At 40.4% G+C, this 26366-nt stretch overlaps 1 protein-coding gene across 1 annotated transcript in view; it reads left to right on the top strand.

Moving 5' to 3' along the window:
* Positions 1-23011, top strand: part of FOXO1 (forkhead box O1) — a 56222-nt gene extending 33211 nt beyond the window's left edge. The window contains exon 2 of the mRNA XM_062487657.1: positions 20609-23011. Coding sequence (XP_062343641.1) covers positions 20609-21952 — 1344 coding nt within the window. The 3' untranslated portion in view covers positions 21953-23011. The remainder of the gene's footprint in view (positions 1-20608) is intronic.
* Positions 23012-26366: the final 3355 nt, after the last annotated feature.

Here is a 26366-nt window from a genome sequence, read left to right as displayed (position 1 = left end):
TCCGAAGGGTGCAGTCAGGTTTAAGTACTAAAGTAAAAACATGTAAGGCAATGCAACAGAAAAATCTCAAGTAGTCTTGTAAGCTGAGCTTTGTTAGATGAAGAGGTCTGAATTCTCAAATAGTCTGGGCTTGGTTTGCTTGAGGGGGTAACAGCTGTGGGGTGGTTGCTTTTTTGGAAAGCTGCTCTGCATCAGTTTAGGCAGGGTTATCAAGAAAGATCAGCCAGATGGAGCCCACAGAAAATAAACTGGGAGAAGTTTGGTTACTGGGAATTTTGGCATAACTCCACGTGTCTCTACACTGTACTCCATCCCTGTTTTTTGGGCAATACACTGCCCAAATCATCCATGTGCTTGCGGTGGTGAGAAGCTGCCAGTGGTTGGTTTGGAGGCAGGGAGAAGTGATGTAGTTGCTGGTGGGTTGGTGTGGTCCTGTTGGGTTTGGTGACATGACCAGCCTAATCTGGGCAGTACTGGTGTTACCCTGTCCTGTCTGTGGTTGTGTTTGTAATACAAAGCAGCTACCAGCTGGCAAGATTAGGTGGCAGTGAGTCCAGAGACTGCTTTATAAAGTTTCTAGAATGTGCTTTCCCCCCCACTTTTGAGAGGTGTCATACAGGTAAAATAACTATGTAGAAAAAAACTGAGAGGTATTGATGCATTAATACAGAAAATTATTTTTCATTCTTCATCCTTATAATGTGACATCTGTCTGTGGCCTAAAGCAAAAGCATGTTCTTGCCATGATTGAGATAGTACAGAAATAAATGACACTGAAGTTAAATGACTCCATTTAAAAATAAGATTATCTTTATAATTGTATGCAGAAACTTCTCATCACAGCTGTGCTTGAGTTTTACTAGCAGTAAATCAAACTTTGGGATACATTAGCAGTCGTAGGGACACAGTGACAGTTAAATGCTAGCTTTGAATATCTGAGCCCTTCTTTAAGGGGTGCTCTCCATTATGTGATAACTGAACTGAGGATTACTAGTGTTTCATCACTGAGATTACTGTTACTAATGGCTCTGAAATTCTAGTTTTAATATACTTAGTATTTTTAAAAAGCTGGAATTTCTAAGAACTGTATTTGTTCTTGTTCTTTTCATTTCTTATTGCAATGCCCAGATGCCCCATGATTTGACCTCCTCAAAACAAATACATATTCAATGAGCATTAATTCAAGCCTTCTTGTGTGCATCTGTTTAAAAGATATATTTGCACCATGGCTTAAAAATGTCTTAAATGTGTTGAAGCAACAAAAACAGCATGACTGTCCAACACAAGTAAACGTATTTGGTTGAAGTAAGACGAATATGATGGAGAGCCAGTTAAATGCTGGAAAGTGGCTGAATTTCTAAACTCAACTTACTTTTTGAACCCCAAAAAGCAAACAAGTTTTGGTACAGTTGCCATTTGAGCTAATTATATCTTGAGAATTGTGTATACTCTATATGGCTGCTCAAACACCAACAGCTTTGACTTTTCTGGAAAACTCGAGAATGTAAATTGAAAGTTTATGCTATGTCAAAGAATGAACAAACTCCAGTGTGTGTAGCTTTGTAATTATTATAACGAAAAATATATATGTGTACTGTATCTGCTGATATTATGAGGTTATGAATTTGTTTTTCATTCCCCTGATCATCATCCTTTGGACTGTTGTGTACAACTGAGCTTTAACTTTAAGCCCTGATTTTTAGGCTTTAAAAAAGTTTTGTAATTTCATATATAGAGAGAAATGCGGACGGGAAGCAAGGAAAGGAAGGACACTGTTTTCTTATGTGCACCAGACTGTAATGCTCTCTGTTATCATGAAATGTCATTATCCAATTCTTGTTTCACTTCTCCTTCCTCCATATCCATATTACATTGCTTAAGTCTTTAATGCAAATCACTTTAAACCAGTTGTTTAGTCATCTTAACGGAAAAATTTGGTCTCAGATGGGTGCTGAATTTCAAAAAAATTATGTTAGCTTTTTCATCTCAGGATAGAACTGTTAATGTGTGCCTGTCTCCTGCCCAACGCCACTAATTTTGCATAACCTTTATGAACAGTATTTATTTGAATGAAGCTGGCCATTGCTAAGGAAGACAAGCTATGGTGGAAAGTTTGTTGAAGGCCCTAGATTGCAGGGATTGGAAATATATTGACTAAATATGTCTTTTAAATTAAGGATTTGTTTTCTTCCTCTTAATGCAGATTATCCTGGGATTACCTATCAGGTCAGTATGCATTGACCATAAAAACAACAAAAAAATACAGTAAAGATGGATGTCTGGCTGAGTAAGGTTATTAAAACCAAAAAAAGCAGTGTGGAAGCAGTGTGTCCCAAAGCCCAGGAATCACTTTAAAAAGTTCACTACCGTCCAACGAACTTTGCTTTTGATTCCCCTTATAAAAGGCAAGGTGGAGCAATAACGTGCAGGTTTTAAGCTTCTCCATCCCTGTTTATGAGAGGAGTCTCAGACATCTGTTTCTGCTGTGGTGCAGTCACGCTCCGGTGTCCCCGCTGAAGCGCGACGCGTCTCCGTGTGTCCGCACACGTGGGCTCCCCCCGGTGCTTTAGGGAGGGTCTTTGGAGTTTTGGAGACTGTCTGAGCTGTGCCTTGGCAGGCTGGTACATCTGACCAGCATGCCCACATTCCAGCTGCAGGCAGAGATGTTCCTGGCCCTGCATGATAGGATGATCCCTCTCCTGCCATAGTTCAGACCCCTTGGGATGGTGGCCATGGATTTTGGGGCTGCCCCGATACTCAGGTCACAGTCCACTGGCAGTGGGGTGGCTGACCACCACCCCATGGCATGTGATTTCTGGGTTATGCATCCAGGACGTTGGCATTGGTTGCATTTCCCCAGCCTTGTGTGTTTAGCTGAAGCTCAGACTTCAGAGGCTTGTGGTTAGCAAGTGTCTCGTGTGTGGCAAGGGTGGGACCCTGGAGAGGGCCTGCAGTATCCTGCAAAGTGAACATACAGTTTTTGTTTTAATTTAACTCTTATTTTTGGAACCATGGGTGACTTATTCTTGGAACCCCATTTTTCAGAAACCCATCTGCATTCAATGTTGCCAGGATTTCTGGTACAAATATTTTGTCATTTGCTCTTGAGACAATCTGTTGTTTCAGTCCTGGATGAAGTTTTGTAATATGTTGCTTGAGATAGCATGGAAAAATATCTAAGTGGTGGTGTAATCTTCTAGGTGAAAACACAAGGTTGAGAATTTTTTTCTTTTTCTTAAGGAAAAAAATGATTACTCAGGTTTATCAATTAATAAAGTCTGTAAATTAAACAACAAAACAAAACACAACCCAAGAGATGAGTACATCTATTTTTTCTGTCCATTAAGTGGTTGAATTAGAAGTGAGCCACCTTTACTTTTCTGAGAAATACTTGGGAGTTCTCACATTTGGTGCTCATTTTGCTCCATCCCTTCTCACATATTTCACATGCTCAGAGCATTCATTGTGCTTGGATGCCTGTGTGTTTTCATCTGATTTTTTTCCTCCAGCAACAGAGCTCATTCCCTTCACTAATAACTCCCTTAGTGTGTGTACAAAATCCTGCTTCTGCTAGACAGTGAGGTAGCAGAAGAGTTTCTGAGAGCTTTTAGAAGTTGGAGATTGAAAAACAAAGTTTGGTCTTTACTTTTGAATGGCAATTCTTACTCTTTATCAGATTTGTGTGATGCTGCACACATCTCTTCATCTGTACAAAGGTAGGTGGTGCTAAGGTGTGCTGTGTTAATAACAAATGGCAGTATGCTGCATATATATTTCTTAGGGTACCCATTCAGAATCATAGAATGGCTTGGATTGGGAGGGACCATAAAGATCATCTAGGTCCAAAACCCCTGCCATGGTCAGGGACGCTTTCCACAAGATCAGGTTGCTCAGACCCCCATCCAACCTGGCCATATCTAATCTAAACCTGCTTTCAGTAAGTTTGAAGCTGTTCCCCTTTGTCCTGTCACTACATACTACATAGCCTTGTAAATGATCTCTCCCCATATTTCGTGTAGGCTCCCATGAATACTTACATGAGTAATACTTATATGAATACTCCCATGAGTCTTACAATCAAGTGTTTGGTGTTAGTGTTGCCCCTTCTGATGCTGCCAGCGCTGTCATCTCCCCTTGGGTGATGATACGGGGATCACAGGAGGATGTTGTAGGCTGGTTGCCCTTGGTACCGCTGTGAGTAACTGCATCAAAGGTGTAACTGCTGTAATTTTGTTCATTGGAATGACTTTTTTTCTTACTTTTCCATCTTTGGTGAATCTCATGAACCCCACGGACAGACAGATCCAAAAACTCAGGAAGCAGCTCCAAGATACTGTGGAAGAAAACTCTTAATTGAGTTAGGTTAGCTTCGTGCATCTGGGAAGGCTGTTGCAGATGAGGTTTCTAACTGTGAAGAAAGAATGATCTCCTTCTGCTCCGGAACAGGAGCATGAATCGTGTGTTTGCCAGGTTTATTTTGGCAAAATAAGCATTGTAGGTGGTAGCTGATGCTAAAGGTGCGCTAAGAAAAGCTCTTTTCTGTGATGAGCGACTTTGAATTTGAGAGGGCTTTGCATACCAAAAAAATTCACATAGAAACCTTACAAATACTGCTCCTTTTGGCACTTGCCCCTCTTCCCATTCCTATAGCTGTGTCTAGGAGCAGGCAAATGGTGCTCCTTGCTCAGTCACTGGTAAGAAATCCATTCTCCAAGTGCTGTGCTTCCTCTTGTTTTGCTCTCTGGATACCTTGCTCCTGGCGAGCTTTCAAGTGCTTGTAGCTCCTTTGTGCAGGAGAGGTGGGCAGGTCTGACCGCACGTAGCTGTGCTGGTGCTTTTAACTTTCACTTGTCTTCTCCCTGTAAAATAAATAAATAATTGACCAATGAACGGGAAAAGCGTGGGAGGAAAAATGTCAGGAAATTCAAAGGTGAAGCTATTTCCTCCCTCAGTAATATTTTTCTTCTACGTGTTGTTTCTTCTCTTCAAACAATGGGGTGAGTTAAGAATGGATTCAAACTATCAGCCTTGCCATTGTTTATTTAAATCCTTTCATGTGTGTGACGGACCTCAGGAAAAGCCCACGCTTCCACTGTGAGCCCTATGGGCAGCCATTCTGTAGTGCAGTGCCAGTACAACAGGGCTCCTGTGTTCTGTGGGTCCCCAAGTGCTGATGAGTTAAAATCAGTGGTGAAATATATAAGGTGTGTGATTTAAAGGTGTTGGCTGTGAAATATGATAGCTCTGCGAAACCTGATTTTTTTAAAAAAAGCAATTACATAGCCCACACACTCAGAACAAGGATTTCAGATGTTAATTACTTAAGCATAAGGTGTTTGTGAACTTTTCATGTGTGTTCATGTGTGTGTGTGCGCACACTTCCATTTGGGGGGGTGTTTTGCTGAAACAGGTGAAAGTCAGTTCTGTAGTATAAAACAGGAAGCAGATGGGTACTAATTAAAGCCCTGTTGATAAAAGCGTGACTGAGTTTTTGAAGCAGCTGCTTTCTTTATTTTATATATAGCTGGTGTGTGCTTCATATGAGAGCCAGGCTCCCCACACTTCATTGTTTTCGCGAAGCCGCAGGAAATGCGTGTGCATGTGCGTGCGTGCTGCCATGGCTGAGGGATGGTGCTTGCTGTTTGCTTCCTTCTCTGCCTGAGAGAAAATGGGGTTTTCCAAACCTCGAACAAAGGTGCCAGGCACCACTTTGTCTCCCTCCTCTTCTTCTCCTTCCAGCTTTCCACCCTCAAGCAGGCACCAGGCTGGTGGGAATGCCTGTTTCTAATGGTGCTGTAGATAAGGGAGGGCAGCTTACTTTGTCTCACAGGTTTTTGTGTCTCACCTCATTGTGGAGAGCTGCATCTGGGAGAGAAACCAGGACACCAGTGAGGGTGTAAGCCTCCTCTGTGTGTGTGACTTCCCATTGTCATTAAGGTCTTTAATCTTCACAGGTACTCTTTCTATTGCCTTTACTGCCTTTTCTCTTACCTTGGGGCTTGTAGAATGGATAATAAACTAATCTTCAGGGAAAAAAAAAAAGGAAAGAACAAGATTTAAACATAATATAGGCAAAGGAAAAAATGCACCAAAGCAGAGCAGATCTTCATATGGAAGAGCTATCATAGAAGGGTTGGCAGGGACTTTAATGATCCTGTAGTTCCACCCACCCCTGCCATCAGCAGGGATGCTGTTCACTAGGTCAGGTTGCCCAGGGCACCATCCAGTCTCTGGTCTTGAACGCTTCAGGGATGGGCATCCACAATTTTCCTGAGCAACCTGTTCTTAGAGCCTTACCATCTTCTGGGTAAAGAATTTCTTCCTAACATCTCATCTAAATCTCTACTCTTAGTTTAAAACTGTCCCCCCCTTGTTTTACCACTATCTGCTCGTGTAAAATGTCACTCGCCACCTTTTTAAAAGTTCCCTTTAAGTACTGAAAGGCTGCAATGAGGCCTCCTTGGAGCCTTTTCTAACTAGCAGTGTTAATTTTAGTATTTTAATGCCATCAATAGAAGGATGTGTGTTGAGCATAGGGAATTGTTAAGTTTCTGTGGACTTGCATCGGATAAGTTTTTCATCTGAAGCTGCAGCTTTCCTATTTTCAAGCTGCTGCTGGAATCCTCATTTCATCTGAAGCAGAAACAGCTTGAGTGGAAGACCCCCTGTCAGAGGCAGGTGCTCCTACTACCCTGTAAGCCTTTGACTGCCTCAGGGGAGCTGGATGACCCAGAGTGCTCAGGGACGCATTTCCAGATTTGGCAGTCAATACTCCTTCCCACCAAGAGTGACTGGTATCTGTCTACTGTGCTTTGTCAAGCAGCTGTGATGAAACTGCTGTACAATACAAGCCATGGTCTTTAAAGCCACAGTCTTCTCTGTTGATAGTGGGAATTATTTTCATCATCTCTTTTCACTCTCTTGAGACGACAACCACAAACTGGTAGAGCTTCTTGACCTGTGACTTGTTCGTGTTTGATCCCTCAGTATGAGGAGCTGATAGGTTTTTCACAGAAGTAATTCCGAAACCCTTTTGCCCCTCATAGCAGGAGTGAGAGGAGGCAGCATCTGTCTCTTTCCCTGTACCTTGCTAACATTGCTGATGGGTGAACTGTGTACTTCTTCACTACTGCATCTCTCCCTGATTGCTGTCACATGAAAAGAAAACTGGCTGGTCCCATAGTGCATGGAAGAATGGCAGTGTCACCTTTAACATTGGACAGTGTGTCTCTTGGAGGGCTTTTTACTCTGAAGTCATTTGGGTTTTTTTGCATTTCTGGTTATGGGCTCAGTGAGTTGTGCTGCATCATAACAACCAGAACCATTTGCTGGAGTTTACCAGGTGCCAGAGCCTGTGTTGGGGGAGCTTTCCTTCAGGCACAGACTGCAGGGTTATGAATCCTCCTCTTAAATGTTCTGGTTTTTACAGCCCCTCAGTGTTTGTCAAGAATCTGTTGCTGTTTGAGTGTACTTTGACATCGTACTTGAGTTAATCTTCTTTGGCCTTATCCTTTAAGTCAGCCTTTTGACAAAGTCTGGGGGCCAGGTTTAATCTTAGATGGTTCTTGCTCTTTTTCTAGAGTCAGCAACTTAAAATTGTCTGTTTTCTTCCTGTGGTGCACGTGTGTTTAAGCCAGGATTACAGGAAAGCCCAGTGCAAACAGGCAGAGGACATTTGACTGCCACTACCTCCCCTGGCTGCCTTCTGAGGGATTTTACAAGTATTTTGATGCCCCAAGGAGTATGTGGGCTACAAGCTGAGAACAGCTACAATAGAAAAGATGTGAGTTTGTCAGTAGACTTGATTTAAAAAAATAGAAATCCACATGGTTAGGACTATTTGTGTCTGCACAGCCTCTGTGGCAGTGTAGAGGAGTCAAGCAAGCTGATGCAAAAGTTGTGGTGTACTTTTAGCTGTGCCAGGAAGCAAGTGCCTTGTCACTGCTGCTGTCTGGCAAGTTCTTTCTTAAGGCAAAAAGTCCTTTAAATCTGCTTTAAATGGGTTTTTGTGTTGTTTGTTAGCCAGCTACACTGACGAGAAATCACTGCAGCCAAGGGATTTGTACAAATCACAGGCTTCTCTTCAAGTCTCCTTAGAGGTGAAATATGTATCTTAATGCTTTGGTCAATTGTGCTTAGTCTTGGATGTTTTAGTGTTTAAAAACTTAACCCAAAAATAGAGAGAAGTAGGTGAGAATTAGAAAAAAACCCCAATCTTTCAAGTTTAAAATATTACTTCGTTTTTTAAAAAGAGCTATGGAACACAGAGATTTGTATATTTTCTTGTCAAAATTACTCGGCTACTCTCCTTGGAAAATCACTCAGACGTGTTGATTGTTGAATATATGCTCGTGTGTTTGTGGGATGGCTGCTGTTGTTACGAAAACTTTGAGCAAGATAACACTGCACTTCCTTATCAGATGCCCCAAAAATGCTTGGCATTGAAGGAAGTAGACAGCAGTGGATGAGTGAATGTGGGGTCCTTGAATAATTGACAGAGGAGGAAAAAGGAGGATTAAGCCCATGGCTACTTTGCCAGTTTCCATTATATGAGGAATGTGTTTTAAAGTGGTAGGTCCTAAACTTCTCTAATGCCTTGAGAATTTTATTTAAAAGAGTGTCTAAGAGCTACTAAACTTTCTTAAAATTGAAATTGGTATGTAGATATCTTAAGGGTACTAGGTCCAGATCCTTTACTCATTGCTCCAAAACTGAGTTTTAAAACTACTTTTTACAAAGGTAGTCATGGAAGAAACCTTTTCTTCACCTCCCTCTCCTTCTTAGGTAAATGACAAATTTTTAAGACTTTGCTAACAGAGTAGAGATGGAAATCCTTCTCCATAAACTGAATGCTTGAAACACCATGTTCAACTTAAACCTATAGAAAAAAATCCTAGAGATTTTTTTGAATTGTAGTTCTGTGATTTCTGCTTTGTCACAGAGACTTTTGTGTGAATTGCGTGGTGTTTGGAATGATGCCTCTCTTTTTTTCTAATCCATAGGGCTTTTTCTAGGGGTCGGGATGGGTTTAGTAATCACATCCATGGCAGGCTGTGATCCTGCTGAGCAGCAGTGATGGCACGTAGTTCAAAGTCTCTTTCCTAACTCTCTGCCGTGGTGTCAGGGTGAATGTAGGCAAACAGTGCCTTGCTGGGGCTCTGCCTCGTCCAACTGTGTCAACCTGCAATGCCTGCATGCAGGTGAGCTGACTTCAGAAGAGCTTTGTTGGCTTTCCTATGATTTCAAAACCAGCCTTCAGCAAATATGTTTACTTTATATTCTGCTCCTCTTTTTTTTTTATGTCCTATTTCTTGCTCCTTTTTGTGTTTTGTTCTGAGCATGCTTGTGAGCCTGTGTTTTACAGGTTGCAGAACTGTAAAACTGTGAATTATCTTGCTGTTGTAAGCCAGCAGTGGACAGGAAGAAAGTGGAAAATACTGAATAGATAGCATATTGCTGCGTAGGCATTTAATGTTGTTACAGTGTGATATAAGTTAAAATATTGCTTATTTCCCTTTTGCTGTTCAAAACAACCTGAAGCAAGTTATGACCAGGATCTAAACAATAACTGAAAAAGTAAAAGCAAATGTTTTAACAGAGAAAGGCATGGCATGCCAAATACTCTGCGTAATTTATGATTACATGAATAACCAGCAAACAAAATACTTGAAAACACCTGACTTTTCCAGGGAAAGGCTTTAATTTCTTTTTAAAAGCAAATGAAAATGTGTGAAAATTCCCTGCAGTGTCTTCAAAACTGAAAAGAATCCAAAAATTAAGCAAGAGCAGCAAGGGCTTCAGTGTTTCCTGCAGTGGCGAGCAGTTTAACAGATCTGTGGACATAAACCCAAATATATATCAATTACAAATTATTATAGAATTTCAGAAACAAAATTAGCTAGATAATATTGGAAAACAGGCTTCCGTAAACATGGTTTTTTGTTTCATCCTTGTTTTTAAAGAGGGCTTTATGTGACCCACAGAATAAATAACTTCCTGTGTCTTGATAGTTATTGCAAATGACAGCTCCTACTGCTGACATTCCTGCTATTTTTAATCGGATGTAAGTTAATGTCCTGTAAGTTTTATTTTTTATTTATTTATTTTTTTTAAATGAGTGCCCCATTCTGACCAGCTCAGTTAAAGAGTTTGCACATCTTTGGAGCTGCACAGGGGGCTGTGTTGCTCTCTGACAGCAAGAGAAAGAACTAAACTGCAGTACTTGAAAGAAGCAAAAGCTGTCAGGAGACAAATAATGAGCATGTCCCTGTAGTGCAACTTAAGACTTCCTTGTTGCACCCTTTTGAATTGATTTAGGGTGTTTAGCTCCCAGTGTCCCGCTGTGCTTTTGCCTTAATATGCTTTAATGCATATCTGGGGAAAGCTGGAGGGAAACTCCACTGCCTTCCTTGTTTTGATGGGAGGCCCCTAGCAGGCTTGGTGACTGGGACTATGACTGCTGCAGTCCTTAAATCTGAATATTGAGGCTGGCAGGCTCAGGCTGCTCGCTTACATGCAGGCTTCTCTTGGAGGGGGATTGGGGTGATGATGGCGAATCTTGTACCACCTGAGCACTGTGACCTCTAAGAGAAGGAAGCCTAATCTGGAAGTTAATAAGAGCTTTTTGGGTTTGAGCGATTAGCATAGAGGAGGGGAGGCTTTTCAAAAACTGTGTTTTCTTTTCTGAACTGATACGAGTGATATGATGTCCTCCCTGGTAGACCTCCTGTTCCACCTGGTGCCCATAGTTTCCCTGTGTCAGGCTCTGTCCAGGGGAATGGGAGACTGAATGAGGTCTGATCTCTGAGCAGCCGTGGTAAAACTGGTTGCCTTGTGTATATCAAATGGAAAGAAATAGTAATTAGGGGTAATTAATTAGACCTAGTTGGCAGGAGAAATCTAGCACCCAGAATGCCTAATAAAGCTCATTTTTGTACAAGTGTCCCACTCTGGAAGCTGTCTTACTTTGAGTCTAGTGGGGTCCTGCATCTCTAGCAGCAGGTGTGTATATAAAAGATTTCATGTCACAATGGTGCTGCTAATCTTCTTGTTCATTGTCCTCATTGTAATATTTTACTGCTTAAACAAAAAAGGACATTGGTGTATTGCGATTAGTGCTGGTGCATTAGAGCTCTGTTAATTCCATTCTTGTCATTAAAAATGTGGTTTTTTTTCCATGTCCTTTTTACTTTTCTTGTTTGTGAAGGAGGAAAGCAAATAAATACAGAGCTGATGATTTAAGTCAGATGCCATTCTATGGGAATGTGGACTTGCCAGTATGTAGATTGTAAATAGTTCTTTGATTTAATAAGGGTCTTTTAAGTACAGAGCACAGCCTACAGTAGTGAGGGACTAGGAATGCTTCCAAAATGGGTGTGAGGGGAAAAAATTGGCCTTTAGATTTCCCTCCTCTGGGTGCCCATCTTGCTCTGAGAAATACGATTCTGCCTTCCCATAGCCTACTGAAAACTGGGAGCGTGTCTGGCAGTAACTGTTCAGAGTTGGTACTACATGTTTTGCAAGACTGGACGACTCTGGCTTTATAATATTGAGCAGATGTCATAAAACCCAGTGATGAGTGCCAGCAATTCTTGAACTGCAGCCTGAAGAACATCACAGCAAGCAGCATCTGAGAGGAAGACGCTGGCATGAGCAGTGCACCCACCCATCAGGAGTCTTCCGAGTCCCAAGAAAATCAACTTAAATCCCTTTAACTGTTAACCTCACCTTTTAAAAGAGCATGGCTGCAAGTGGCCAGACAGTGGAGAGGGGCAGTGAATGCTGGAATATAGCCAAAGGCTGTATTGAAATCTGGATGAGGGTTTTTTGCTGTCTTTGGAGTAGTAAATTGTGTTACATAAAATCTGCTAGACTGTGGGACCAAATTTGAATTGGAAAGAGCTCTCCTGATGAGAGTGTGGTGGTGGTCTGACCTGCTTCTGTGGTGGGGAAAAATAAGTACCAAGGCAAACTGTGTTCTAAGAATCTGGGGGGAAACTTAATACCTAGTTTATGTGGTATCTCTTCAGGATGTACAGAGAGGAGTAATAGAAAATATATAACTGCTTCTTGTGAAAAGAGAAATGAACAAATATTGACAGTATAAATCAATATCCTTTACATATTTGCATATATGCAGGAGTTTAAAGAGAACTTAAATGTGATCCTATTTAAGCTATTTTAATAAAAATGTAAGAAGCCAATTATTCTCTGCTGCGCTTTGTTAGCAGGAAAATGATATTTTATTTTCTTGTATGAGACAGATAAAGGGTAAATTGGCTGGTGGAAACATAAATAGTAAAACAGCAACTATGCACTGGACTGTATTCAGATGCAAAAGAAACTAAGGGAAAGAGAAATGTCCCTTTCTTCTGTCCTCAGTTTCTCTTGTTTGCTACATTAGCATCAGATTTTACAACACAAGGTGAAATTCATGGGGTGGTTGTTACTTTTAAGCTGGCACTGTCCCCTTACAGATATAAAACCTTCAGCATATTAACCATTACATGCACTAAATAGTTTCTAAAATGGCCTAAACCAACCAAAAAATTGCACTTAACTTTGTTTTAGTTTTCTTCTTGTAGTTTTGGGGATTGTACTAAAACTCTTCTAGTATATCCTTGCACTTGCCGTAGTCAAAATAAAGATAGAATGCATAGTGAGATGTAGCCCAAGATACTGTTCAGCCTGTAAATAAAAGTCTCTGCCCTTCTTTTCACAAGCCTTACAGCTTCCTCAAGCCAAGGATTTCCTGTGGGGCACAGCCAACCCTGCTGCAGAGGAAGCTTGCTGCTTTCATTGACTCTTTGTTTCTGAAAAACTGGTATTCAGTGACATCCATGACCACAGAGTGTGAGTCCTGTAGTCCTTTGTTTGCTAAATGAAAAGACTGCCTCTGCTATGCCTAATACAAGTGTAATAAGGAGATACATTTACTTTTGTTTTATATTCTATACGAAGGCTCAGTGAACAGAACTTTTTATACCATTGGTTCTGTACATCCCCTTTGGTATGTTGCTTCTCAAGGTAAGAAATACAGACAGCCCTTGAGCTGCTCCAGGCATGGCAAACTCATGGACAGCACAGTGGATGGGGCAAGTGTCATGAACTTATTAGCCCATGTCTCCAGTACATCCTGCTATGCTTTACCTGCCTCAGTTTTTTATCATTTTCAACTGTTTTGGGCGGCATATTGCCTGTAAATCCATCAGGTCCTGACACTCATTCCAACCCTTTAGGTTATCAGTGGTTTTGTGGAAAGAGATAGTCTTAATTCATGAAAACTAAGATCTGTGGCTCCCTAGCCTTTACCTAGACAAGCGGCAGAGATTGGCTTTGGCCATTATGCAGAGATTTTAGTCCGTAAAACTCATGTGTCTTCTCCGGCAAGGATCTTTATAGTTGTTCCACTTAAACCAGTCAAAACTTTTTGAGTAATCCTATCTGGGGTTTTTGATTTTTTTTTTTCCTTGGAATTTCTCGATGTGGACTCAAGGCCAATGCAAAAAATTAACTCTATTTTCTACTACAATGTGTTTTCACCTCTGTAATTTGCACTTAAGACCTTGGCCTACTTCTGACCTTATTGCTTCTAATTGGTAAGAACTTACTTCCAGTGTTCCTTTTAAGATGATCTGTTAGTCTAATTAGCATTGATATATTTAGTATGTATACACGTTTGTACCTCTTCATTAGAGCTAACAAATGTCAATAAAAGCCAGCTTAGTTTTAGAAAGAAAAAGAGCTGGGGGGAAAGATTTCTAAAAACAGTGCTGTAGTCTTTGTGATGAATTGGGTGTAACAGTGGAGAGTGGCAGAGGTGAAGCAGGCTGTCTGTTAAACAGGAAACGAGTGATTAACATTTTTTGTCCTATTGATCATAATTATTCCCACTGGCTGAAAAAACTAATAAACACTGCTTAGTCTCTTTACTATAGCTGCAGAATAAAATTTTGAGCTATTAGTCATTCTGGCATTGTATGGATGAACTGTTACTTTATTGCTTTTTTTCTTTTTTTTTCCTGCTTAATTAACTTTGCCTAAAATTATGATTTATGTTTTCCTAGCAATAACCTGCTTTTGCTCTGCATTTGAGGGCAGCTTTTCCTCAGACTATGTAGTGCCTGCATCCCTGCAGAGTTGCATTCCTGGTCGCTGCATTAGAGCCCACAGTGAATAATTGTAAAAGGGCTGTCTGCCTACCACGAATCACAGCAGCCTTCCTCAGGGCTTGACGGACTACAGATGATGCCAATGCTTCTAACCCCTTTGATGGGCACACCTTTGCAGTGGTGTGCTGTCATTCGTTCAGTCTGGTGTTGGCACAATGTGGGTGATTCCTCATCTTTCCTGAGGAAAAGATGCAGGCTTTTGTACGTGGAAGGGCAGTATTTTGTGGGACTGGTTTGAAAGACTGATCATTTCCCTGACCTCTGATGTTTTATTAATTGAATCCTTTAGCAGCTTTTCTATGATAGCACCTGATCACACTTGGTTATTCACAAGTCCTCCTGCTTTGGTGGTTTTGTGTTACTGACATTAATTACACAGGCTGCTTGTGAAGGCCAGAGATCTGAGAGTGCTTAAGAACAGCAGAGAAGCCCTGCTTTGAAGGGCATCCTGGCTTTGAAACATTGCTCTTCAGTGAGGTTTCCTTATTGGCCTCCTCTGTCACTGCACTGAACTCGCTTCATTGTGAGCTGTATATGTGCATACACATATATGTTTCATATCAGTGGAAAACATAAATGTTTGTTTACAAATATGGAAACCTTCTATTTGTCAAACACTTGTTTTCTACCTGTGGGAATAGAAAGCTTGCAGCATCAATTTTGTAAAGGCAGTATTAGAATTTGTCTGGATCACCAAAAATAGTTATCTCTGTTATCTTTGAATTTTTTTATCTGATATTTATTTCTTCCCTTTTTTTTCTACATTTTAACTTTTAATGCTGTGGTAAAGGAAGTTGATAAATGAAGCCGTAATTTATATTTATCCTGATGGTTATTTGCTTTTTTTTTTTTTTTTTTTTTTTTACTGACACTGAGGTGCCATCTTACTGTTGCCTTTCTTTCACTTTTGAAAATGGATAGATTTTAGACAATCCTGTTGGCTGTGTTAGTTTTCCAGATGGTTTTACCAGAGAGATGAAGGTCCATTCAACAAACTTAATTTAAAAATCTCATGTTTTTCTTGTGCATTTTGTCACTTGTTTTTCCTAGTCAGTGTCACATAATTTCCTTGGCTTTAAAATCCTAGGAAATATCTATATATTTGGTATACACTGTGTCGATGAGACATCATGCCTGTATTGCGCTCACAGAAATAAATGTAGTTATAAAACACTGTAATGACACTGTTGTAGTATGATGGTTAACCTATCTGTGGCCCTGTCTTTCTCTGGAAGGTACAGAAAACGTAAGAGTGATTAGAAATTTTGGTTTGGGTCATCATGTGGAACAGTATCCAGGTGTGTGCTTGCCCTTTGTGCACATACTGTGAACCTTGTTCATGGTTTTGCTTTAATTCTTCCTAAATGCCTGTGCAGGGAGAGTAGGCAGTGTTATCATCTCATTAGAAATGTCCAAACTGTCATTGTGGAAAAGTGATTTCCAAGAGTCTACCTAGGATGAGGAAGAGGATATAAGGTGTAGCAGCTGGGAAATACTCAAATACATGTCAACAGAGTTGCCCTCTCTGACACGTAGGCATGCACAGCCAAGTCTTAAACATCAATGTCTGAATGCATTTTCTCTTCCTAAATGTTACCATGATCCAGAGAAGAAAACTCCAGTGGGTGAGAAATCCCCTCCAGTCCCTGGTGGCAGCAAGATGCAACCTGGAGGATGGCCAAACACCTTCAGTGGTCAAAGTTTTCTAGTGTTGGACAGCCATGAGAAGGAATCACAGGATAGTATAAATCTGTGAACTTGAAAGCAGATCGTACGGGACTTAGATTAATGCCATTGACATGACCACAGGAAGCCCTTTTGTGTTCAGGATTCACATGTAGCAATAACACACCCTCCATCCTGTTCTTGCACATTCATGCATGGAAAAAGGGATGCATTGCTGAAATCTTACCGCGTGGAACAGTTTATGGAAGTATCTCCATGTCTGGAGGTGGTGTTTCGTGGGTGGTGGTCTGGGAGAGACTCTCACTATGCCACCATATGTCATGGAAAGCACAAAGAAACAGTGCAAGGTCCCCTTAGGAAGAGAGAAGTATTTCTTCACTTTTTCCAGCTGATACTTTTTAACTGTTTTACAGTGCAGGAGAAAAAATGAAGTCAAACAAAAGCACCTCCCGAAGAACAAAGGACCCAAAAAATGCATGACCTGTTTGGGAGGAAATCCTGCCCCTCCACCTTCACGCAGCTGCAGGTGGCAAGTTTCCAGCATCTTCTAAATATTACACTTTGACCTGAGGCTAACTGACATGCTTTCTGTCCATACTCTTACTGGACAACAGACAAGGTTTGAGCTGTAATAAAAAAATACCACAACTGAATGGCAAAATTAGCTGTTTCATTAGCGTTTGAGGCCTCTGACACTGAGTGTGGTTGTGTTGGTAAACATTGTAGTGTCAGGAAACTTTTTGAGAGAGAAATGTGTGCTGTCAGTAGACCAAGTGCTTATGACTGTCCAGCACTAGCTCTGAGACAAATCCAAGCTGCATGTGCAGCATCAGCATCTGTACTTCTTGTATTTCATAGTTACTAGGTAAGACAAACAGGATTGCCTTACACCAGACTATTGTACCAAAGGAAATTTTGGTAGGTCTGGAGTTAGCAATGTTTTCTTTCCTCCTTGGCCTCTTCATCCAAGGCCTGTAAACTTGGCAGTGTGGTTGGAAAACGCAGAAATAGGGGTGCAGGCAGTGTAGCTATTGCAGGCAAACCTGCCTGTTTTGCCAGGCATGATCTAACTTAGCCTTGGATAGATGCCACATGGTGCCACTTGCCATGGATAGCCTCTGCTGCTGCTGTCCAGCTGTTAATGCTGAATGAACTGTGAGCAAGTGTGCTGGAGATCTTCCTGGCCTCTGCACACTTTACTAGGAGTGTTAATGACTTCTTTTTAGAGTGGTGCTTGCCACTGAGACTCCAAGAGGAGGATGATGTTGCGAACATCTGGACCTGCTGTAGACTCCCTATACAAAGGCCTAGGGGGAAAGGTTAAATATCTTCCATAAGGCATATGCAAATCCTGGGGGGATGGGGTCTTCTCTGCTGCAAAACTTTTGCTTTGGTGTTGTCACCACAAGGAGATAAGTTTAATTTAACTTAAGTTGCGCATTTTGCTACTTATATCTTGGGTTTAAATGCAGTATTGTATATTGGTAGAGCTGTTGGAAATGTCAGAAGTACAGTTGAATGATATAAATATGTCGATTGAAAGGAATAATTATCTTGACTCCATGAGTTTTGTTAGTCAGGATGTGCTCTTCACATTGCACGTAGCTGATATGGGTTTGGCATATTTTGAGCCTCAACTCAGAAAGTAGCAGTAAGTATATCCACAGTTCCTGGCCCGAATGCTGCAGTAAATTTACTTTATCCCAGAGGCAAAAAGTCAATCCCAGGAAGCACTCCACAGGTGGCAGCAGCCCTGCTGCCATCCTGACCCAGATTCTGATAAAATTCCAGTGCGGTTATGCTCAGTGCAATCTGTCGTGAACTGCTGCTGTGCGAAGACCCGCTTCAAAATGCAGATGCTTGCTTTTGGAGTCATTCAGGCCAGGTTTTGGGAGGCTTTGCTTCAAAGTCCAGATTGAAAGCCATGGCTGAAGGCATCTCCTCAGTGTGCTGGGGCTGGCGGTGCCGCCGCACACCCCAGCCGCTAACAGCTGCGCCATTCCTCCTGCTGCCAAGATCCACTGCTGAAACTATACTTTTTTATCAGGTCATGTTTGCATCTGGCAAGGATTTGTAGACACAACATCATTAACAGCAGTGCATATTTTCACAAGATTTACCTCTTCAACACTTTTTCCAAGTTAGTAAATCATAGCTTCTTTAATGTCCTGCTGGCTGCGTGAAAAACAGGAATTTATGTAACAAGCTCTGGGCCGCAAACCTTTTCCTGTTAGGAAAATTTTTTTTTTCATTGCTGGCAGAGTTAGGAGACAGCTCTGTTACTCAAAGAGCGACCTCAAATGTCCTCAGTACAATAATACCAGATTATAACATTTTTGATGACTAAGGAATAACAGCGATTTCTTAAATATTTAACGCTTGTGTAGCAGAGCAGAGGGAGCTGAGCCTCATTGCAGTGTTTTCCCTGACCGATGTTTTGTGTGTTTGATATGGCTATTTTGATAGTAAACAGTGATCCTGAGCCAACCGGGCATGTTTACAAAATACAGTAAAAAAATGAACTGGCGCAGGAGGTTTTTTAATCAACAGCCACACTGAGCAACTTTCTTGCGACATTTGTAGAGCTGGACTTGTGTCAGCCATGGATTTGTCTGTGGCCCTTGAGTGAAAACAACGGACTGCTCCAGGCTGTCCTCACAAGGCTTCTTGGCCAGGCCCTGGGGATGAGAGCAAGTCCAGAGATGGATTTCCAAGCTTATCCTTCCTATGTGTTAGCTGCACCTGGTCCAAATAAAAAATTCTGAGGCCTTCCCTAGCACCCTGTTGCTAGATCAGAGATGGTATTTTGATTGTAAGATTACCTGAAGTGAAGAGCTACTGTCCTACTTTACGTTTTCTAGGAGAATGGCATCCTTTAGAAATTGAGTAAGGAAAGACTCAAATCATAGAGCCATCACAGAGTCATAGAATGCTTTGGGTTGGAAGAGACCTTAAAGATCATCTAGTTCAAATCCCTTCTGCCATGGGCAGGGATTCCTTCCCCTAGACCAGGTGGCTCCAAGCCCCATCCAAGCCCGGCCTTGAATACTGATGGGGATGGGGAATTTTTGGTGGTGTCTGTTCAGATGGGATAACTTGTAAAGATGGTTCTTTGGAGGAGAGGTTGGAAAGGCTTCTGAGTTCAGGCACATGGTTTGACTCAGTGCTGTGCTGGTTGAACAGTCAGTGCCTTGAGGCCATGCTCTGCCATCTTCTGGGAGTGTCTTGTGGCCCTCTTTGGGGTGAAGCTGCACTTTGGGGGCATAGTCTCAAGTCAGTAGCACCTGTAAGGTGTAACACCTCCTTGCTGCCCTCATCTACTGAAAGTCTCCTCTTTGATCACAGAGTAACTACTTCTGTTGAGCTCTGCAGATGGCCAGTCCTGCTTTGTCTCTTTGCTTTCCATGGTCTAAAACATGTCATGGCTCTTGCTGGAAATTTGAGCCAGTTGTCTCTGGTTTAAGCTGTGAGATGACTGTGCCTGGCATGCCTACTTAAGATTTTTAGTTGCTAAAAATTACTGTGTATGGAAGGCAGGTAGTGAATTACTGATATCTCTGCCACTGAGGCCTAATTTCTGGTTTTAAACATTTATTTCATGTGTTGCTTTGTGGTTCCCTCCTCCTTGTTCTGCACAAATTGCAGTCCTAGCATAGACCATGGTACTGTCTCACCCTTAAACTAACATCTATGGCAGCCTGTTTCAGTGCTTTTTGAACTTGTGGCCTTTTGTTAGCAATTGTGTTAAGATACAGGAAAACTTTTCTGTTCATACTATGTTTTTTTACATGTGCTCAACAGAAAATCAAATGAGCAGAAATAGATTTATTTACAGCTTGATAATGCAAAGATTAGTCTCTTGTTAACAGGTTAGCCTGTGGCCTTCCATTTTGGAATTTTTAAAAAATTCTTTGTTTTTAAGAACAAAACATGAAACATTACTCATTGCTGAGGAGGTAAAATAAAAAGCTCCAGTACCTCTGGTCATTCTTGGCACAAAGATATCTGGTGCCTTCAGGTATTTAAAGAGTCAATTTTGCATATTAAAATGTTGATTTTGAAAGAGAAAGATGGTTTTAAGACTGAGGGTTTCATTACAAGCTTGTCTGTGCTCTTTACATTCCTTTATCTTCTATGATTTCTTAGGCCATTTATCATGCATATTTACAAAAATTAGAACTTAATCCTCAACTGGTTTTCTATATGTGTTTTCTTATATAACACAGATGATGTAAACCTCACTAATACTCAGTGGCAATAGTGACAGTTTGTGTGTCACGTAGGGTTTTGGGATGTGCAGAATGATAATCCATTATAAGGACCATACAACAGGATCTAGTGCTCCTGAACTTCGTGTAAGATAATAATTTTAAAAAATACATAAATACAGTCAGGTTCACTCATTAGACAATTCACTTCAGTCTTTTTCTTGATCTTCTGGCTTATTTTGTCTTCTTTATGTGGAATTCCTATTTCAGAACAGTTCCTGCAGTTTTATTTAACTTTTTATAATGTCAGACGTGATGGAGGCAGTTGACAGACAAATTCACATGGTGACTCTTTGCAAGCTTGTTTCAGCCGGTTCAGAGCAGTGAGCAGACAAAAGATGTTTCCAGGTTGGCATGTTTTCTTATTTAATGATTACCCCTGTGTTTTCTAACAAAATGAGAGTATGCTTACAAAAGCAGATGTTAATATGCCATAAAAGATGCATGTCTTCTCCGTTTCTTACATGCTTTTCTGTTTTTCAGAATTCAATCCGTCACAACCTGTCTCTGCACAGCAAGTTCATCAGAGTGCAGAATGAAGGAACAGGGAAGAGTTCCTGGTGGATGCTCAATCCTGAAGGAGGGAAGAGTGGCAAATCTCCTAGGAGGCGAGCAGCATCCATGGATAACAACAGCAAGTTTGCCAAAAGCAGAGGCAGAGCTGCCAAGAAAAAAGCAGCCCTTCAGTCTGGTCAAGAGGGAAACGGTGATAGCCCCGGATCACAGTTCTCAAAGTGGCCTGCAAGTCCCAGCTCTCACAGTAACGATGACTTTGATAACTGGAGTACATTTCGACCTAGAACGAGCTCTAATGCTAGCACAATTAGTGGAAGACTTTCTCCTATTTTGCCAGAGCAAGATGACCTTGGAGATGGGGATGTGCACTCCATGGTATACCCATCATCAACCACCAAAATGACTTCTACTCTGCCAAGCCTTTCAGAGATGAGTAATTCTGAGAACATGGAAAACCTTTTGGATAATCTCAATCTCTTGTCACCTAATACATCAATGACTGTGTCAACCCAGTCTTCATCTGCCACCCTGATGCAGCAAACACCAGGTTACTCATTCGCATCCTCGACCACAAGTATAGGTTCACCAAATCCTGACTACAGGAAATTCACTTATGCTCAAGCTAGCATGAACTCTTTGTCCCAAATGCCTATGCAGACTCTCCAAGACAGTAAATCAAGCTACGGATCAATGAACCAATACAACTGTCCTGCAGGACTTCTGAAGGAGTTACTGACTTCTGATTCTCCGCCGCACAACGATATCTTGGCATCAGTGGACACCGGCGTTTCCCAGGCTGGTGGCAGGGCGCTGGGCCAGAGTGTGCTGATGGTCGCCAACTCGGTGGTGCCAACCTACGGCAGCCAGCCACCTCACAGCAAAATGATGAACCCCAACGCCCGCCCTCACCAGGGACACAACCAGCCAGCGCCTGCAGTCAATGGCCGTGCCTTGTCACACACCGTGAACACCATGTCACACACGTCAGGGCTGAATCGCCTGTCCACAGTGAAGACTTCGTTACAAGTGCCTATGAGTCACCCGATGCAGATGAATGCCATGAATCCATATGCCCCTGTTAACAGTTGCAATGGCTACGGGAGGGTGGGAATTGTTTCCCTCCACCAAGAGAAGCTTCCCAGTGACTTAGATGACATGTTAATTGAGCGGTTGGACTGTGACATGGAGTCGATTATCCGTAATGACCTTATGGATGGAGAAACATTAGATTTTAACTTTGACAGTGTATTGCCTAACCAAAGTTTTCAGCACAGCGTAAAGACAACCACACACAGTTGGGTGTCAGGCTAGGATGTAGTAGGAGGTAAGCTGTGCTTTTTATAATAAATCTGCAAAACAGCTAAAGGGAAAAGAAAGAAATGTCAAGATGCTTAAAATCTGGGAGTTCTTCTGTGTTGGCATGTGTACTCCCTTGGTAACAGTCAGTCACTTTCCAGTCCTTTGTTAATTTGAGAATCAGGTTTGCACTGATGCATTAGGACTGTCAAGTATCGACTTCTCTTATTTCATGTGGAGTGCTAATGTTTTGTCATTGATGTTTTAAACAAAAAACTTGTTGGTTACTAGCCAGTAATGAATACTTTTCCCCCCCATTTGAAGTATCTTAAAGCTAGCTTGAGCATATTTTAATAGATTTATTCATCTGTTGTGAATGTTAATTTGTTCTTTTTGTTGTTTTTTCTTTCTTCCTAGGCTATGGTTAAATTCTCCAGACTTGTCTGACAGCAGGAACTGAGAAAAGCAGTACAAAGATGTCCTTCACCTTTCTTTTTAATGTTCTTGACAAAGCTGTGCGCATGCACTAACTTTTTTGGGGGGGGTATTTTTTTTTTTTTTTCTTTTTTCTTCCTTTCGTCAGAGTTGGCAGCAGAGAGAGTATTTTCCTGTACAGGATGTTTGCCCAAGGTTTGCAGGTTATGTGCTGCTGTAGATAAGAACTGTGCCATTGAAAATTTCATTACTCTGAAGTGCCAAATTCACTACACCATATAATCACAGCAAAGACTCCTACTTACATCATGTTGTGCTCTCGGTTTTGTACAGTATGATCTGTAGAAGAAGAATTGTTTTTTAAGACTATCTGTTTTGGTCCAAGAAAAGTTTATAAACTTTTGTAAGAATACTGTGATGATCTCATGCCCTAAGTAAGTTTAACCTTTGTTGATGTTACCTGTGTTTTGATGAATTGAGATAACTGTGGACTTGCCTTGCAGCAGTATGAACTGCATTATTTTACTCAAAATTGCCACACATTTCATATGGGAATAGAATAGCCTGTTAAATATGATCCTACTAAGCTCACTGACTATTCAAAGCAAACAAGTAGGTTAAATACCATTTGATAAGTTACCTGTATTTGTGTAAATTTATGCAAGAATATATCTGGATTTCATTGTCAGATTAATCACTTTATTGTTGGGCTTAAGATAATTTTTGGAATATTTTCCATGCTATTTTTCTTATAATTAAAATCTACTTTTGTTACATAGGCAACTTAAAAAAAAATAAATCTGAGATCTGGCAGCATTCATAACCTCTTCATTTTGTACAGTATTTTAACTGGATTAAATGCATGTTTTTATAAATTTCCCTAGCACTTGGGAGTGCTAATAAAGGAAAAGCTTAATAAGGATCTTGAATACAAAACATTTCTGTCCCTTTTTTTTGTTGTGTAATGTATAAATATAGACAACTTTATGTTTAGAAATATTTAATCAGTTTTATATATGCATTTTTAGAAATGGCATCTGCTTCTATTATCATTTAAACTACCACAAAGTGTTAAGTATTTCATTGTTAAAATGCTTGTACAATGCTTCACATTTATATTTATTTCATGGAGGTCTCATAATGTTTGTGCACTCAAGAGCAGGACCTGTTGCGGAAAATTTGTAATTGTAGTAAAATTAATGACAAAATTGTCATTTGTCTTAATTAGCATTAGTTTCAGGTTCATCAGTGTTTCTGTTGTAAAGCAGTAGATTTGAAGAGGCAAAAATGCTGCTTTTGAGTGGGAGACTAAAACTTCAACCTTTTTGCAGGACAAAACATTACTTGTTTTCAAAAAGAAAGATAAAGTAAATGGCAAAGTTATACAAATGCATGAGGTTTAGGGTAGTGGGGAGCATTAATCACAGACATCTGGTTTCTGTGGAAAAACTTGATCTTGCTGGAGTAAGCACACTGACAGCTACCTGAGCATTTTCAGGAGTGGGTCTTGGAATAAATGATTCCTGATAAATGATTCCTGATTTTTTTGTAATTGCTTGATGTAGTTTTCATGGATGTGTGAATAACAGGCCTCACCTGTCTTTTCACTGGTTGCTACACAATATTTGTGTTACAGAAATCCTTGGAGCTTTTTTCATGCACTGACAAAATTAACATCTTTTTTTGCTAGGGCTGGCTGTTACGAAGAAGGGGAGAAACAAATACCTTTACACTGACTTGTCTTTTGTCCAAATAGCTCACAACCAGATGATGTCCTAATTGAAACTCATAGTGATGGTGTATGGTGGAGAAGGAAGCAGGACATGCCAAGTAAATGAAGTTTAGTAACAAGCCATATATTTAATGATCCTGTTATGACTTTCCTAAGGCTCTGCAATGTATTTATTGATGTGTTAGCATTTAGCTCCCTATTGGGCTTAAATCACTACTAATTACAGCTGGTCCTACTTTTCTAGATTGCTATTACAGTTGTCAGGCAGTTACAGAGGCTGATGTGACACAGGATCTTCCCCAGCGTGAAATTGGTCTTTGAACTTGTTTTGAACAAAATCAAATGTTCTTAGTGCCAAAGCCTCAATGAAGCCACCTGCTTTTACAGGCTGATATCTCCAGTAGCATCTTCACCATCAAATGCCTAGTTTCTGAAACGTGATAGTAAATCCTGGCAGTGGAGGAAGTGGAGGGCTCATACAGGGGTTTCTGAAGATCATTCTGTCTGCTGCACATGCAAAAGTGTTTGCTCCTGAATAGGCACTGATACACATAGGCCAAAGTAGTAATAAAATCCACCAGTAATCAATGCTATACTCCATGGGGATGCAGCTGAACATGCTACATTTAACAATATACCTCCTGTTTATTATTTACTGCTACTGTATAAATTCCTGTAAACAGATATTTTATTCATTTCCTTTTATACCTATGAATAACATAAATGTAGCCTTTCCTTAATTACATCAGTCTGTAGAAAGCCCTTTTAAATATTGTGAGAAAAAGGTTGTAGGTAATCAGAGATTTGAGCAGCGTGGTCAATTTGGCATGTTTTGGGGTTTGGGGTTTTTTTTAATGTTGAGGGGTTTTTTTGTTCATTTGTTTGGGGTTTTTTGTTTTGTTTTGGGTTTTTTTTTTGTGGTGCCATTCTAATGTTTTGCAATTGTAATTCTGGAATACTGTGAAGTTGGTGAAGGAGCATGTTGTCTGCCTTGAAAATAAACATTATGTGACCTCTAGTTATAAATCCTTTTTCAGTAAAAGTACCAAGTTTCTGGAGTAACTTAGTTTGTCAGAATTGTTGTAAATGATTGGTTTGTGAATTGTGCAGATGATCTTACCTATGCAGCCTTGTTTTTGACTTTTCTCTGGTTTGTACTGTTATTAAAAGTTTATTGTATTATAGAGCTGTTCAGATATTTTAAATATAAAGATGTATTGTTTCCATAATATAGCTATATGATACATGTTTAGGTAGTAGATGCATTAATTGAAAAGCTCTGCTTTGATAAACTGACAGTTTGCCTACACTTATAAGCAAAAATCATACTGCTTATTATTGGCTTAAGTCAACAGAGCATCCCTGAGAAGTTAAAATTGGACCAATTATAAAACAGTATAAAATTTGCACTTGTTAAACCACTGGATGTATGTTAGTACTTTTTTATTTTTTTACTGATTTGAAATTCCTATTTTCATTATGAAATTGCTAGGATTCTTAATTTATGACTGATTTTAAATAAGGTATTCTCATTATTATTATTATTAATATTATTTTGGTAATCGTAATGTAAGATGCAGCATGGTTTATGCAAGCGAAAAGCAAATTATTTGACATGAAAACTGGCCTCTTTTTTGAAGGTGTTCCACAAACCAGCAATATCTGAGAGATTGGCATGTACATACTGCTAGTTCTATTTGTGAGTGGCGTGACAGCTCTTCAACGCTTCACTGCTCTGACTTAGTCACATTGCAAAATTAAAATTCATACGTGGATATTTTCAGAAAAAGTGCCTGATGTACTTCTACAGACACATGAGAACAATCCCTGACAGTTTGTTGTATAAAGCCATAAATGTATATAAATTATGTTAAAAAGATTTTGTGTCCTTTCTTGTATACAGAGAATGAGATTTGTACCAGGATTCTACTTGTGATTAGTAATCCTTCTACTGAGATGTTGTCGTAATCACTTTCCTCACCGTGTAATCTTTTTAATGATGATGATCCCATTTGGACAATCCTGATGGCATTAGCAATTTTATACAGAAAAATACCTCATGGTACCAAGTCTTGCCTGGCGAGATGATAACATATTAATGAGCAAACACTAACTGCAGAATAGTTAACAAATTTTCCATTACTTGGTATAAAGGAATTTTTCTCTCTTGGCATTGCTTCTGGATTTGGAACTGTAGCAGGTACAGGAACCTAATAGGGCTGTGTTACCAGTGTTTAATCACAACCTAGTGTGCTAAAAGTA

This window comes from Cinclus cinclus, chromosome 2, assembly GCF_963662255.1.
Source record: "Cinclus cinclus chromosome 2, bCinCin1.1, whole genome shotgun sequence".
NCBI lineage: Eukaryota > Metazoa > Chordata > Aves > Passeriformes > Cinclidae > Cinclus > Cinclus cinclus.
This window is presented reverse-complemented; position numbering and strand designations above follow the sequence as displayed.